This window comes from Juglans microcarpa x Juglans regia, chromosome 1S, assembly GCF_004785595.1.
Source record: "Juglans microcarpa x Juglans regia isolate MS1-56 chromosome 1S, Jm3101_v1.0, whole genome shotgun sequence".
Lineage (NCBI taxonomy): Eukaryota > Viridiplantae > Streptophyta > Magnoliopsida > Fagales > Juglandaceae > Juglans > Juglans microcarpa x Juglans regia.
The window spans coordinates 7,055,270-7,071,451 of record NC_054595.1 but is presented as its reverse complement, the minus strand read 5'-3'; the positions used below and the strand labels follow the sequence as shown (position 1 = coordinate 7,071,451).

Sequence of the window (16,182 nt, the reverse complement as noted above, 5' to 3'; positions counted from 1 at the left end):
TTGGACGTAGAAAATGAACATATGATATTGTGTAATATTATTTGGGAAGTGACAGTGACATGAATATTTATGTTTTAATGAATAAACTTATTTTTGGTTTAGACCTCTGGTACAAATAGCATTTAGTTTAGACTAAACCTTTACTTATTCCTCTGCGATATACATATACATGTATATTTTAATTACACGTGCACTTTCTTGTAAAAATTGCATACCTATTCTCGATCTAAATCTACAGTATTGCTAGCCAATTAGTACCCTTGGCACTACGGATCCCTTGCCAAATCCTTTACCAAGGAATGAGACGCCACAACTCGCATTATCTGAAATTTGGGTCCGATGAGAAAAAAGACCAAATCTTATCTTTGATGCTATGAGTAGTCCATACTGAATTTGCTAAGAATTCACTATCAGATCAAATATCTATGATTAGATCATATATGCTTGGAAATTTGATCTCATCTCATTAGATAATGTTAGTTCATCTGACTTGAAACAAATCAGATCTCGATTGGAGTTTGATTGTTTGGATATGGTTGCAGGATATTGGATCTGATTTTGGGTAGGATTTTAGGCAATGGGTTGGGCAATTTACCTGCCCCTTCAGCGGGTAAGGGAGGCGAGAGGAGGGGGAATTTGTCACCCCACCCAGGTAGAGGAGGGGTGGGGAATGTGGCTATAAACAGCCCGTGCATTTGGACTGATTATTTTTTGTTGTTGTAAAAACTGGATGAGAAATGTTAAAACCTTCCGAATTCGGAACACAAAAAGTGTCCCGAATGAGGTTTTTTTTTTTTTTTTTTTTTTACTTAGTGATTAAGAAAATATTTTTTAATGATGTTGTGAATTTTTTTATTTTTTTAAAAATATTTATGATGATTAAAAAATATATGAAAAAAAATAATAAAAGAAAAAAAAATATACTGTTCGGGAAGTAAATTTGGGATTTTTTTTTTGTAAGTGTAGTACTACTCAAACTGGATTTATCCAGAGGATATTTAGGTTGAAAAGTTCTTACTATTTATTATTTCACATTTTACAAAAAATTATCTCTACATCTTATTAAAAATATTTTTATATTTTATGAAAAAAAACTTATAAATATAAATAATGGCTGATGTATAATATTCATTATTTAGATTTTATAATTACTCTTATTTGGATGTGTATACAGTTATATATATTCAGATTTCCAATTAATATCGAATATCTGTAACTAATATATTTATATATAGTTTGGACAGTCAGATGATTTTATACGTAAGTTAGAAGTTGAATAAAATATTATTTTTTAATATTATTATTATTTTAAAATTTAAAAAAATTAAATTTTTTATTAAAAAAATTATAATAATAAGATGGAATAATACGATATTAACGTTTTATAAAATAAATAATAATATAAGGCTGTTGTCAGTTAAAAAAAGTGGGTAGATCCATCGACCATTTCTTCACTCAGTCCCGCTATGCCCCGTCTTTGCTGTCGTTGCTGTCTTCTCTTTCTTCCTCATTTCTCACTACTCACTCATTGACTCAACGCAGAGAAAAGCTCTCCAATTCTCCCACACTTTCTTTATAACAAAAACCTGATGGAGATGGAGACCCCTTCAGACAAACGATTCTCGACGACCAAACAGAGGCCGAATCGGAGGAAGGCTGACCTTGCCGCGGTGCTCAGGAAATCCTGGTACCGTTTGAGGCTGTCGGTCAGACACCCCGATAGGGTTCCCACCTGGGATGCCATCGTGCTTACGGCCGCCAGTCCTCAGCAAGCCCAACTCTACGATTGGCAGCTCAGCCGCGCCAAGCGCATGGGCCGTATTTCCGCTTCCACCATCACTCTCGCCGTGCCAGACCCGGATGGCCAGCGGATCGGCTCCGGAGCGGCCACTCTCCACGCCATTCACGCGCTTGCTGCGCATTACCACAAACTCGGCCTCCATCTTGACCCGGAGGTAGTTCACTTCAAATTTATAGTATAGTTCATTTTGTGGCTCCCATTGATCTGATTTTGTTCTTATAACTTGTTTAATATTGAAATGCCCCAAGATAAAATTTCATTTTCTCTCCATTTTTTCAGTTTTTCTTTGGGGGTCCATTTGATGTTGTTTTGTAAAGGTGCGCGCCTATGAATGCTCAGTGGAGATTGTATTGCTTCATTTTCATAATGTGTGTTTATTTTTTAATTTAGCTCACATTCATTTATCTTAAACTTCCGGAAGTGGTTGTGTAAAAGGAAAAATAAAAAATAAAAATCAGGAGCTAGTAACATAAGCGTGGACCGTGTGGTGAGAAAAAGGAACTGTGAGATAGTGGTAGTTCATAATATCATATAGCTGTCAATACTCCACAATAATTTATGGATTTCATCCATTCTGGGCGATCAAATTATTAATCAAAATGCTGAAGTAATTTTTATGGTGATTTTCGAGGAAGAAGCAATGGTGCTTAAGTGCCTGTTTGGACACTTAAAATATCTCAATATATCTGTGAATAGTAGTGAAATGGTTTGAGTTAAGATATTTTTATTGGGTTTTGGGAAATGAGAGAAAAAAGTTGAATAAAAATATTATAAAGTTAAAAAATTGTTTGAATATAATCTTTTCGTATTATTTTTATTTTGAAATTTGAAAAAGTAGTATTATTGTTTTTTGTGTTTTGTTTGGGAGTTTGGGAAAGTTGTATTGATTAGATGAAAAAGTTGAAGATTTGAAATTGAAAAGTGTTTTGTGTTTGAGTGATGTTTGGAAAAGTAATATTTGAGAATACTTGAGATGTGTTGCCAAATGGACCCTAAATGTGTAAGGGTGTGATGTTTATCTTATGTTTTCCGTGTTGGGAATTAAAGGAAATCTATTTTTTTCTGGTTCTCTTTTGTGCTGTTGTATTACATAAGAATCTAAAATTTTCTTTTGGGTATGTGGAAGGGAATGGGAAATGAAAAACATTGGAATCTTGGTTGCCATTTTGGTAATTTTTTTTCAGCTGCTGGCTTTGATAGGATGCTTATGATCAGCAGGTGGCAACCGCAGACAATAACAGCACAAACAACGCCTCCTCTCATATGCCAATGGTTAGATTCTTGGCCAAAAGGCATATACTATTGCTTCATGCTGGAGGTGACTCTAAAAGGGTACCATGGGCAAATCCTATGGGAAAAGTTTTCCTGCCGCTTCCATATATGGGAGCAGATGACCCTGATGGGCCAGTTCCGCTGCTTTTTGAGCATGTACTTGCCATTGCTTCTTGTGCAAGACAAGCCTTTAAAAATGAAGGTTATTTGTTCTGTCTATGACATCTGAGTCAAACTTGGTGTTATTGTTTCCACAAACTCCATTACTTAAGCCTGACTCTCCTACGCATACAAACCTTAACAATATATATTATGTGTATGTGCATGTATATGATCAAGAATACAAACATATTATTGAATAGTTTCGTCAGTATTAGTTTCATATTTAATGATTAATCATAACATTTGATGTTATTATTAGTCTCATCTTTGCTAAACTGATTGAATGTGCATGTTACATATCCAAAAATTACATTGTTTACATGCTCGGAGTGGTATTTGCTTTAAAAAAATAGCATCTTTTATAGTGCTGTTGAAATTTACTTACAGTATATTTATAAAATTTTATATTTGCAGGTGGATTATTTATTATGACGGGAGATGTTCTTCCTTGTTTTGATGCCTCCACCATGATACTTCCAGAGGACGCATCCTGCATCATAACTGTTCCAATCACTCTAGATATTGCTTCTAACCATGGTGTTATTGTGGCATCTCAAAGTGAAATCATGGCTAAAAGTTATTCAGTCAGTTTAGTTGATAATCTTTTACAAAAGCCCAGCATAGAGGAGCTTGTCAAGAGCAACGCAATCCTAGATGATGGTAGAACACTACTTGACACTGGCATAATAGCTGCTAGAGGTCAAGCGTGGGTGGAGCTTGTTAAGCTTTCATGTTCCTGTGAACCACTGATTTTGGAGCTTCTTAAGAGCAGAAAAGAGGCAAGCACTGATGTTTTATCCATCAAATATTTTATACTTTTACCAGGAAGAAAAGAAATAAATTTCCCTTGTATTGTTTGTATCTTCTCAGGGAAAAGGAAAAACATAAGATAAAAGGGAACGCTGGCTTAAGTTTGCCTGTGATGTCTCTTTTTATGGACTACATTTAAGTGCTCACAGGATGCATGTCTATTCTTGTAAGAGATCTATAGTGATGAGTTAAATTTAAGTGCAAAAAGTAAACCAGATGCCTCAATTCATTGTTACCATACAGACTATAGTTGCAGATTTTCTAGTTGCAGTGAAAGAAAAAATACCTATGGAAAATGGAACTCTGTTGTTTGAAATTGTTTAATGCTTTCTCTTGCTTGTGAAGTTCGTTTAATATCTGTTTCGATTATTTTGTCACATCTGTCTTCCTCTATGATGCCTGTTTTTGCATTTTTCATCGATTGTTATTGGCTTCTGCTTTAATCTTTACAGTACTGTTTTCTTTCCCTTAAAGATTCTGCAGATATGTCTCAGACAACTAAGTTTGAAGGCATTTAAGGTTTCTAACCACTGCTTTAGTTGGGGAGATTTATAGTGCCTGTGATTGCTCACAATGCTTCTTACTTTTGAAGTTAATTATCCTCATCAATCTAGACCAAAACCATCTAGCCAAATCTGTATTGTGCTGTCTACCTCCACTTTCCAAAAATTCATAATTGTTTGTTCATTTCTCATTGTCATAGTTATCCATCTCTGTATCTATATATTAGTTGCACTTATTTTATACACAAAGTTTACCGCAAAAGCACAATTCTGCTTCGCCATTTTGTTTTCATTTTGTGGGGAAGGTCCCCAGTTTTCTCCCCTCCTTTGGGTGGTTTTTCTAACATTATTGTACCTATATCTAGTCATCTCTTGGTCATCTATCATTCTCATTTCCTTTATTTTACTTTTCATCTTACAAAAGCTAAATTCTATTTTCTCAGTCTTGTTAACTTTGAAACTGGATGATTCTATCATCTCTTCAACTTTTCAGGATAACTTCTAGCTTCTAATTGTAAAATCCGTTACTCAGTTTTGTAATAATTAGGTTCTGTAATTGCTTATAATTTGATGCAGTGTTGAATTTTTTACTCTAATATATATTCTTTATATTTTCTGCAGATGAGTTTATATGAAGATTTAGTGGCAGCATGGGTACCTGCAAAACATGAGTGGTTGCAACAGCGCCCTTTGGGTCAAGAACTGGTCAGCGGATTGGGAAAGACTAAGATGTTTAGCTATTTTGCTTGTATGTTAAACATTGATGCAAGTTTCTAAATTTTAATAATGTTCTCACCATTGTCACCATTGATATGATAGCTATATTGACTTTGATATTTCTCTATTTGTTTCTTCAGTTGACTTGTTGTTCTTACATTTTGGAACCTCAAGTGAAGTTTTGGATCACCTAAGTGGGGCTAGTTCCGGACTTGTTGACCGAAGACACTTGTGTTCTATTCCAGCAACAACTGTATCTGACATAGCAGCATCTGCAGTTGTTCTTTCAAGCAAAATTGCACCTGGGGTGTCAGTTGGGGAAGATTCTCTTATATATGATTCATCCATTTTTAGTGGTGTACAAATTGGTTCCCAATGTATAGTTGTCGGTATCAATGTCCCAGGAGACAATGGAAAGACAGCGGAAGATTCATTTAGGTTCATGCTTCCTGATCGCCATTGCCTTTGGGAAGTTCCCCTAGTGGGATGCATTGAAAGAGTTATCGTGTATTGTGGTCTCCATGATAACCCAAAAAACTCACTTTCTAGGGATGGGACTTTTTGTGGGAGACCATGGAAGAAGGTTTTGCTTGATCTAGGAATTCAGGAAACTGACCTGTGGAGCTCAACAGTTATGCAGGACAAATGCTTATGGAATGCAAACATATTTGCCATTCTTCCTTACTTTGAAATGCTTACATTGGCAACATGGTTGATGGGCTTGAGTGACCAAAAAACTAACTACCTGCTTCCCTTGTGGAAAAATGCACGTCGTGTCAGTTTGGAGGAGTTGCATCGATCAATCGACTTTACAAAATTGTGTATAGGCTCTAGTAATCATCAAGCCGATCTTGCAGCTGGAATTGCTAAAGCATGCATTAATTATGGCATGCTTGGACGTAACTTATCTCAATTGTGTGAAGAGATTCTTCAAAATGATGTTTCAGGGGTTGAAATGTGCAAGGACTTTCTGGATCTGTGTCCCAAACTTCAGGAGCAGAATTCTAGGATTCTTCCCAAGAGTCGGGCATACCAGGTGCACGTTGATCTGCTCCGAGCATGCAATGATGAAGCCAAAGCATGTGAGTTGGAGCATAAGGTATGGGCTGCAGTTGCAGATGAAACGGCTTCAGCAGTAAAATATGGTTTTAAAGGTAGAAGTAAATATCCATGTCATAGATAATATGAAATTATACTGAAGGATAGGTAATGCGGATGAACTGTTAATAACAAAAGTGAGCAATATTAGTACATTACTGAATAATAAATAAGCTATGATAAAAGTTGTGTTTACTTCCTCAATTAGTGTTTATTGCATTCCATTAAGATACTAGTATATTTGTACTTTTTATATTTAATTACCTGTCAAGAGAGGTTTATTATTAGAAGAGAAATGATATTTGCAGTAGTGGAGTGTGCAATCACTGTGCAATCTCTTTGAAAAACTAATTTTTTAATAGTGGACCCCACTCTTTTTCAAAAGGATTGCCCGGTGCTTGCGCACTCCACGATTGTATCTAGCATTACTCATATACACTCTTAATTCTTTTACCCAGTGATTTACATATCTTACTTTGTGATCTACAGAATATCTCTTGGAGTCCCCTAGCAAGATGTCTGCTTCAACTTATCAGAACAAGTTTGATGGCTGTGTTGATCGATTCTTCCACCCGAGAAGTGTAAAAGTTGAATTACCTGTTCGTGTAGATTTTGTTGGGGGTTGGAGTGATACCCCTCCATGGAGCTTAGAACGTGCTGGTTGTGTTCTGAATATGGCAATAAATCTGGAAGGTTCTCTTCCTATTGGCACTATCATAGAGACAACAAAAACAGCTGGAGTATTGATTGGTGATGATGCTGGAAACCAGTTACATATTGAAGATGTTACCTCTATTGCAACTCCATTTGACAGCAATGATCCATTTCGGCTCGTCAAATCTGCATTGCTTGTGACTGGAATTGTTCATGATAACAGCCTTGAGTCTATTGGTTTGCTAATCAGGACATGGGCCAATGTCCCTCGTGGAAGTGGCTTGGGTACTTCTAGCATCTTAGCTGCCGCTGTTGTGAAAGGGCTTCTCCAGATAACTAAAGGAGATGAAAATAATGAAAATGTTGCCAGACTTGTTTTGGTATTAGAGCAGCTAATGGGAACAGGAGGTGGCTGGCAAGATCAAATTGGAGGTCTATACCCTGGAATAAAATTTACAGCAAGTTTTCCTGGAATTCCATTGCGGCTTCAAGTCATCCCCCTCCTAGCTTCTCCTCAGTTGATTCTAGAGTTGCAGCAACGCTTGCTTGTGATATTTACTGGCCAAGTAAGTATTCTCCATTTAAATCTAATTTCCACAAAATATGACTTTCAAAGGAGTTTTTTGTATAACCCCCCCCCCTTTTTTTATATAAGTAAAAGATATTCGTAAGGAGTTTTTTTTTATACAGTTTTTTTGTATAAACTGTATTTTTCAACTGGAACCCTGCTTTTTATATGCTCGGTTAAGTACTATATGTCAAGAGTGGCTTAGTCTTCATGCACTTGACTATAAATAGATGGATCTAACATTATAAGATGATCAAGGCCAGTTGAGGGCTGTGAAGGCACTGTTGCTTTGTTTTGAAGCTGTGTTTGGTTTAAAAGCGAATTATGATAAATCCGAGATGGTGCCGATTGGAGAAGTTCAAAATATAAGGGAGTTGGCTAGCACACTGGGTTGCAAGATAGTGGCTCTTCCTATGACTTATCTGGGATTACCACTGGGTATAGCATCGAGGGCACGCTCGATTTGGGATACAGTAATTGAAAAAGTAGAGCGGAGATTGGCAGGGTGGAAGAGAATGTACTTGTCGAAAGGGGACCGGACAACGTTAATGAAAAGTACACTTTCTAACCTACCCACCTATTTTCTATCGTTATTCCCTCTACCGGCAAGTGTGGCGGGTCGACTTGAGAAGTCACAGAGAGACTTTCTGTGGGGGGGGGTCTGGGAGATGAGTTTAAATTCCATTTAGTCAAGTGGGAGATGGTGTGCCGTCCTATCTCTAATGGTGGTTTGGGTATTAGAAACCTGAGGTTGTTCAATCGGGCGTTACTTGGCAAATGGTTGTGGCGATATACCAAGGAACCCGATGCTTTATGGAAGACTGTGATAGAGAACAAATATGGTAATTTAGGAGAGGGATGGTGTACCAGAGAAGTTAGAGGGACCTCTGGAATGGGGCTATGGAAGCATATTAGAAGAGGGTGGGAGGTTTTCCATCGACACACTAGATTGCAATTGGGGACAGGTTCCAAGATCAGATTTTGGAAGGATGCTTGGTGTAGTAGCAGTGTTCTACAAGATCTGTTTCCTACTCTTTTCCTGATTGCAAGTGCCAAAGGTGCCACAGTGGCGGAGGTTATGGAAGTCTCAGGTAGGAGCATTCACTGGAACATCAATTTCAATCGAGCGGCACAGGATTGGGAGATGGGGAGTTTTGAAGATTTTTATAGTCTCTTGTACTCTTGCCATCCAAATATCCAGAATGAAGATGCTTTGTGGTGGAGTCATGCAGGGAAGGGCGTGTTCACTGTTCGTTCTTTCTATAAGGTTCTTTCAAAAGTTCCTGAAATACAATTTCCATGGAGAAGGCTGTGGCGTCATAAGGCTCCTCCCAAAGCTGATTTTTTTGTGTGGACAGCGTCTTTGGGTAAGATTCTCACCACGGATAATCTGAGAAAGAGGATAATCATTACCGATTGGTGCTGTATGTGTAAAAGCAGGGGTGAGTCGGTGAATCATTTACTCCTACATTGTGAGGTAGCCAGGAATATGTGGGATGAGGTGTTCAAAAGAATGGACTTAGCATGGGTTATGCCGGAAAATGTGTTGGATGTATTGGCTTGCTGGACCTCAATTAGAGGTGTGAGACAGATTAGAGCGGTTTGGAAGATGATCCCTATCTATATTATGTGGTGTTTATGGCAGGAGCGCAATGGGAGGACTTTTGAAGACAAAGAGAGAACCATGGCGGAGCTAAAACTGTTATTTTTTAGGACTCTTTGTACTTGGGCCATTGCTGTGGATTTTAATGGCATGGACCTTCATGACTTTTTAGTTGCTAATGTCCCTACATAATTAGGGCTTTTCTATCTTTGTAATTGACAGTTGGTGTTTTTAATAAATTCTTATTTACTTATCAAAAAAAAAAAATCCACCCGTCAAGTGCTCTTGTTCTGCCTTTCCACTATAGTTAGATGTTGGATTGACCCCTCAATGCCAAAACAAAGACAAGAGAGTTCGGGAAATTCTTGATGTCCCCATCTGGGAAATATCCCTTTAAATAGAATCCTATGAAGGAAATTACACCAATCTAGGTCCCAATCATGAATCAAGAATATCCATTAGGATCTCTTTCTTAGGTCTCCAATTATAGGGTCAACATATCAATTAATATTGTTATTGTAGGAATACTATTGCTATAATGTCTTTTCCCAAATCATAGAAAGAATATTACAAGTCAAGATCCCTATAAGCTGACTTTAGCTCCCCTCTCAAATTGTTGATGAAAATTTTCGTCCTTGTGGAGTTCAAGCTTTGGTAAATATGTGATCAAGTATTATCAGAATGTAGATAAATGGTAAGGGGTTGGGAAAATCTTAGTACAAAAGCAAGCCATTCAACTAGATAATTGCAGAGCAAAATGATGACATTGCACCATATTTTTTCTGGAAGATTTAGAGAACCATTCTTGTTTTTTCTTACTATTCCATGAAGTTAAACTATAACTGAGATACATGTACCAAGTAATCATAGAATGGCGAATATCTGAACATTCAACCCAATTGGCATCATTAGAGGCAACAAGCTTAAGAGATCTGGTAGTAAAGACTAATTCGTGTGCATGAGAACAAGATTTCCAATGATTTGACAAAGAGCAGATATGTGAAGATGCCAAGAACAAGACACTTGGTGAAAGCATACAAAATGCCAGGCCGAGTAATAATGAAAGAGTACAAAAGTTTTTGATACAATGTAGAATTGGGAAAATGTTCATCTTCATCTTGTAAATATGTAACGTTAACCTCCAAAGGCATATCAGCAGGGGTAGAACATTATCATTGAGCCAAGAAAATAAGGCCTTTAACATGTTTGTGTTGATTTAGGATGAGACCTTGAGTAGATCTCTGCAATTCTAGACCCAAACAATATGTTCATATGAAAGGAGGTATGCAAAGACTTTGAAATTTGGTCAATCAAAGCAGAATCAGATTGTTTTTAATTCACCTACATTATTATTGGAAGAGTCTAATACGCCAAGAGAAAGATCCCTACAAATCTTTTCTTTGTGGCCTCAATAAAGGATGGATGCATTCTTCATATCTAGTTAATGGAGAGGCCAAGCCTGTGAAGCAGCAACTGCTAGAATTACATGATCTGTTGTCATTTTGGCCCCAGGAGCAGATGTCTCGTCATAGTCAAGGCCATATTCGTGGTGGTTGCCAAGAGTCACAACTTCTGCTTCATAAGGTTCCAAGGAGCCTTCAGATTATTGCTTAACATAAGAAATAAATCCCTTTACAACCAATGGGCACTAGAAATATGGGCGAGGAACGATTTCCCATGGGGCATTTAGTTCCTCTTTACAATACTTTTATTTTTTGAATGGGTATAACTAGGTGTAAAAACTGAGGACAATGTAGTAAATGAACATGTAGGTGGAAATAAATAACCATTAAGAGAACATCCACGTTGATCTAGAACATTCGGGACGAGATGACTTTGCGGTGAGCTTGTGTTACAATTTATTACTTTGGATCATGTATAAGAGGATAGTGAATGGGATCCCTCATAGCTTAGGGGAGAGAGGTTCCATTAGAATTTTTGTTTAACATTGATCTGTCCTTTTGGAGTATAAGCTTAGATGTGCATAGACTTTCCTTGGATCATTACAAATGTTATAGGGTCAATCCCTAGCCAAAAGTGTGGGACATGAGTTGTGGCACCTACAAGTTACAATGGAATGGCCTTAGAAGGACATTAGGGATTTAAGAACAAGGCTGTGATACCCCAAATTGAGTATAGGAGGATGTTTAATGGGACCTATATTTCTTAGGAGGGAGAAGTTTTTAAAATTTTTAATGATTCTAAGGGACTTGAAATTGTATCAATGATCAGTCCATTTGGAGTTTAAGCCTAGATGTGGCTTGTGCTTTCCTCAGGTCATTACAAACAACGCTTGAGGTAGGGGTAGAAATGAGATTCTGAAAGTGGCCCATCTAGGGACACGTGGACAATGCCTTTCATGCTCAAAAGTTGGTTTCATCTTTACTGTGGAGCAGTGGCAAGGGGTGGAGAAGGGTCATTAAAAAGATTATGTACAAAGGTATAGAAGATGAGGCGGAAAGCTCAAGGTTTTGTGTGCACAATATTATAATATATGTTCTACAGAGAAATAAGACCTGCTAATATTCTTGAGTGGCCAGGCTGCCTCGTGTGTAGTTGGTAGTATCAAGTTCCAAGGGAAATCTTCAAGCACCATTATGTTGGTTATAAACCTGTTTCATGTATCCCTTTTGCTGTTTTTATGGTCTGAGGTTTGAATTTCGAAATGCAGAAGATCATTTAACATGGGCTTTTGCTGGTGTTTATGGTCCAAACTTGGATTTTTGCTGGAAGAGTCTTATGGGATGAATTGGGGTAGACTTAGTGTCAACCTCTTCTGAATGGTAGATCAAGTGATGCACATTATTGTCCATCTGTGGTGGAGTTTTCAGATTTAATTTGAGCAGAATCTCATTGATCTTCCACATGGGAGCTGGTAACTTACATGGTCAAACAATGGAGATACCCCCTTCTTGGTCTAGAATATACAGATTTCTCATCTCTTTGGATGGGAGGCAAGGTTTTGTTCAGATCATTTTCCTATTCTTACAAATTGTGAAGACTTCCGAGGCGGTAAACGGTAGTTTAAGTTTGAGAATATGTTGTTAAAATCAAAAGGTGTTGTGTAGAAGGTGAAACAAATTTTATCACATTCAAGGCTCCCCAAGTTTTATTCTGGTGCAAAAACTCAAATCCTTAAGAGCTTATTTAAGCGTTTGAATAAAGAGGTGTTCATTGGTGTTGAAAGACAGAAGGCTGAATCTTGAACAATTACGGGGTTTGGAACGATATCAAAGAAGATATAGCATTGGGTGATGAATTCTCATGGAAGAGATGAGTTGGGGACAAAATGTGTGAGCTTTGTGGCTGAGAGAGCGAGTGACAAGTAGACAAAGTGACCACTATGTGGCTAACTTGAGTAGAAGGGAGAATACTATTGATTCTTTCATCGTTGACGGAAGAAAGAACTTCTTCCAATCTTCCCGAGATTAGCAATCATATTGTCCACTTCTATCAGAGTCTGTATATTGAGCAGTTCAACTGGAGGACTAAGATGGATAAACTTTCTTTCAATTCCCTATATGACATCGAGGCTATTTAATTGGTGAGACCGCTGGAGGAGAGTGGGGTGGTGGAAGTAGTGAAAGCATTTAATGGTCGTAAACATTGGCCCCAGATGGTTACTTCATGGCGTTCTTCCAAGCTTGATAGGATGTAGTCAAAGAAGACTGAATTTTTTCCGTGATTTCCACGCCAAAGGCTATTTTGAAAAAAGTCTTAATGCAATGTTTGTTACGGTTATTCCAAAGAAATCAGGCACTGTTGATATCAAGGATTTCTTACCTGTTTGTCTTGTGAGTGGAGTTTACAAAGTTCTTGCCAATGTTCTAGAAAACAAGTGACAGTGATGTTGGAGAAGGTTATTTCTAAAAATCAAAATGCATTTGTTAGAAGAAGTCAAATTCTAGATTTGGTCCTCATCATCAACGAAGGTCTCAGCTGCAAGTTGAAATAGGATAGCGTAGTGTACTTTGTAAAGTCGATACAGATAAGGCCTATCATCATGTGAATTGGAGTTTCTTTCTGTACATGGTTTGGCTTTAGAGAGATGGTTTTGCTGGATGGGTAATTGTGTTGCCTCATTGCGGTTTTCAGAGTTGGTAAATGGTACTTCCACAGGTTTTCAAATGCTCTCGTGACTTGGCACCGGAACTCTGTCTCTATTACTTTCCGTAATGGAGGCCTTGAGTAAAATGATGTTTGCTACAGTGAATGAGAGTTTTTTATTGGCAATTTTTCTGGGATACAGGATGGGTGACGAAATTAGTATATCTCATTTTCTGTTTGTGGGTGAAACTTTGCCGCTTCTTTTTTTGTGAAGCAAACCTAGATCACCTCTGTCATCTGCATTGTCTACTCCTATGTTTTGAAGCAGTCTCTGGTTGAAAATTAATTTGGCTTAGTCTGAATTTCTTCCAGTAGGTAATATTCAGAATGTTGATAGTTTAATGAGTATTCTTTGACGCAAGGTTTCGTCCTTGCCTATAACATATCTCAGTCTTCCTTAACACTTCAATGCCAAACCAGTTTGGGATGGTATTCTTGAAAAGATGGAACATCGATTGGCTGGATGGAAGCAAGTTTACTTGTGTAAGTGTGGCCGGTTTACCTTTGATCAAAAGCATGTTGTAAAAAAGGACAAGATTTTCTCGAAATTCCGGATGCCCTTATTACGAGAGCTATTCCCTTAAATAGCGTTCTTCCTGGAAAGATACATGAATCAAGGTCCAATCATGGGTCAACGCTATCAATTAGGATCTCTACTTTTAGGTCCCCAAGGGTCAATAATATCGTGCAGGATCCTTATTTTAGGTCGGCAACAGCTGTAATATCTTCTAAGTGTAGAAAACTTTGCAAATCAAGATCCCTAGTTACAGCAACAGACAATGGTGGTATGGCTGACTTTGACACAAATGGTCATCATGCTATTGTGCAGCTAGTCTGGTGGTAAGTTTGCAAAACTGAACTTTTCTTTGTCACTTAGCCAAGTAATCAAGATAAGGGCTTGATCGGGATGGTTGGAGCCTGAATGAAGTGCATTTAAAGCATTGATAGTTTCTTTTGGCAATTACTTTTATCACTATATCTCAATCTTCTTTTTTATTTGAATTGACAAAAATATAAAGAAAGAAATGACAGACAAGTTTTTGAAGAAAGTTGCAAACATATTGAGGTTTGAGTTTCTTGATCAGAGGCTTCTGTGACTCTGATTGTTAATACACGTTACTTGAGTGGGAAGTAATTAATGCACTTTGTCATCCTTTTTTTTTTGCCCTTTTTAATATATATATATTTTTTATAAGAAATAGACTTTATTTCATTCCATAAAGGAAGTTACATATGTGACTCAAGTTACAAGCCAAAACTAACATTTATTGTAAGCTTCCCCGTACACAAATATCTTTACAACGGACATTGTCTAAACTTCAAGAAACTCTCAAAAAGAGAGTATTATTCTCTGTATAAAACAAAGAAAAAACAACCCGCATCCAAACTCCATCCTTCCAAAGGAGGAGAAGTGAACAACACACCCATCCTCCCAAACAAAGAAGGGAGGAACCAACACCGCTATGGAAAAAAAGTCCAATAGCCTATTTCAATTATTTTCTTACACAAACAACAGCCAAAATACAGACACAAAAACACACAACAGAGAAACCAAAAAACACCGGAAAATGGAAACTGTGGTGGCGAGTGAGGGACACTCGCCACCCTAGGAGGAAGCTGATCGGTCGATCTTGAATGTGTCGGAGTCGCTAGACCCTGAGCTGCTGCGTGTGGCATCAACGGAAGAAGATTCGCTGTGGTGTGTGGGCGCCACGCGCTCCCTATGACCCGTGCGTCGGTGCAACGCGCCGCTCCGATTGGCACCCAATCTGGTCGACTGCAAGATCGGTGGGTGAGGATTTACCCCAGTGGAGCACGTGTTTGAAGTTTGTCACCGGAGAAGCTTGGATCTGACTTCTCTCCCTTATTTGGACTGAAAAAAAAAAAAAAAAAAAACGTGAAAAAACCAAAGGAAAAGAAAGAGAAACAGAAAAAAACGGAGGAGGGAGGGAGGAGTTGTTTTTAGAGAGATGTGAGAGCCTCTCCTTTTTTAATATTGATATGTAATACCTGCCAATATATTAATTGTCAATATTTCAAAGTGGACTTCGAGAAATTACAAAAGCTTAAATCACAATTCTCTAAAAAAACTTAAATCACAATTTTCTAAAAAAAATTTTATACTAGGCCCGTGTTTGAGATTTTTTTTTTGTTAACTATATTATATGCTGTGAATGTCTTGCAGGTTTGACTAGGTCCATGTTTGAGATTTTTTGTTAACTGGATTATATGCTGCAAATGTCTTGCAGGTTCGACTTGCACACCAAGTTTTGCACAAGGTGGTAACCAGATACCTTCAACGAGATAACCTTCTTGTATCCAGTATCAAGCGTCTTGCGGAACTGGCAAAGATTGGGAGGGAAGCGTTAATGAACTGTGAAATTAATGAGATGGGTGAAATAATGTTGGAGGCTTGGAGGTTGCATCAGGAACTTGATCCTCACTGCAGCAACAAGTTTGTCGACAGGCTCTTTTCATTTGCTGACCCGTATTGTAGTGGCTACAAGCTTGTGGGTGCTGGTGGTGGAGGTTTTGCATTGTTACTTGCCAAGGATGCTTTCTGTGCCAAGGAACTGAGGCAATCGCTAGAGGCAGATTCGAGTTTTGATGTGAAAATCTATGATTGGAAGGTATTTTTACAATATTAATTGTGAAGAGGTTATGAAAAGGTAGCATATTATATTTTTTATACTGAAAATCTCCTTTCTTTATTTGAGATTAAGATGGTGGTTCTTATCTTTTACGAAAAGATTATGAAAATCTATGTTATGGTGTCATTCGTGTAAATTCTGTATAATTGAAGACCGGAAGAAAGCTACGGAATGAAAGTTCAAGCTCAATAAATTTCAGCGGTGTAGCTGCTGATGCAATGTCTCAAATGTTGTTT

General features: G+C 37.7%; 1 protein-coding gene across 3 annotated transcripts; it reads left to right on the top strand.

The window, feature by feature from the left end:
• Positions 1–1,479: 1,479 nt before the first annotated feature.
• LOC121246512 (bifunctional fucokinase/fucose pyrophosphorylase) lies at positions 1,480–16,174 on the top strand. 3 transcript variants are annotated; one of them, XM_041144691.1, is made up of 7 exons: positions 1,480–1,955; positions 3,020–3,275; positions 3,650–4,014; positions 5,170–5,296; positions 5,406–6,419; positions 6,853–7,583; positions 15,545–16,174. In XM_041144691.1, the coding sequence occupies exons 1-7, from the start codon at positions 1,590–1,592 to the stop codon at positions 15,941–15,943; spliced, it is 3,258 nt and encodes a 1,085-aa protein (XP_041000625.1). In that variant the 5' UTR covers positions 1,480–1,589; the 3' UTR covers positions 15,944–16,174. The 3 variants fall into 3 exon arrangements, with proteins under 3 accessions (XP_041000625.1, XP_041000624.1, XP_041000623.1); XM_041144690.1 differs by having other exon boundaries at positions 3,017–3,275; XM_041144689.1 differs by having other exon boundaries at positions 3,002–3,275.
• Positions 16,175–16,182: the final 8 nt, after the last annotated feature.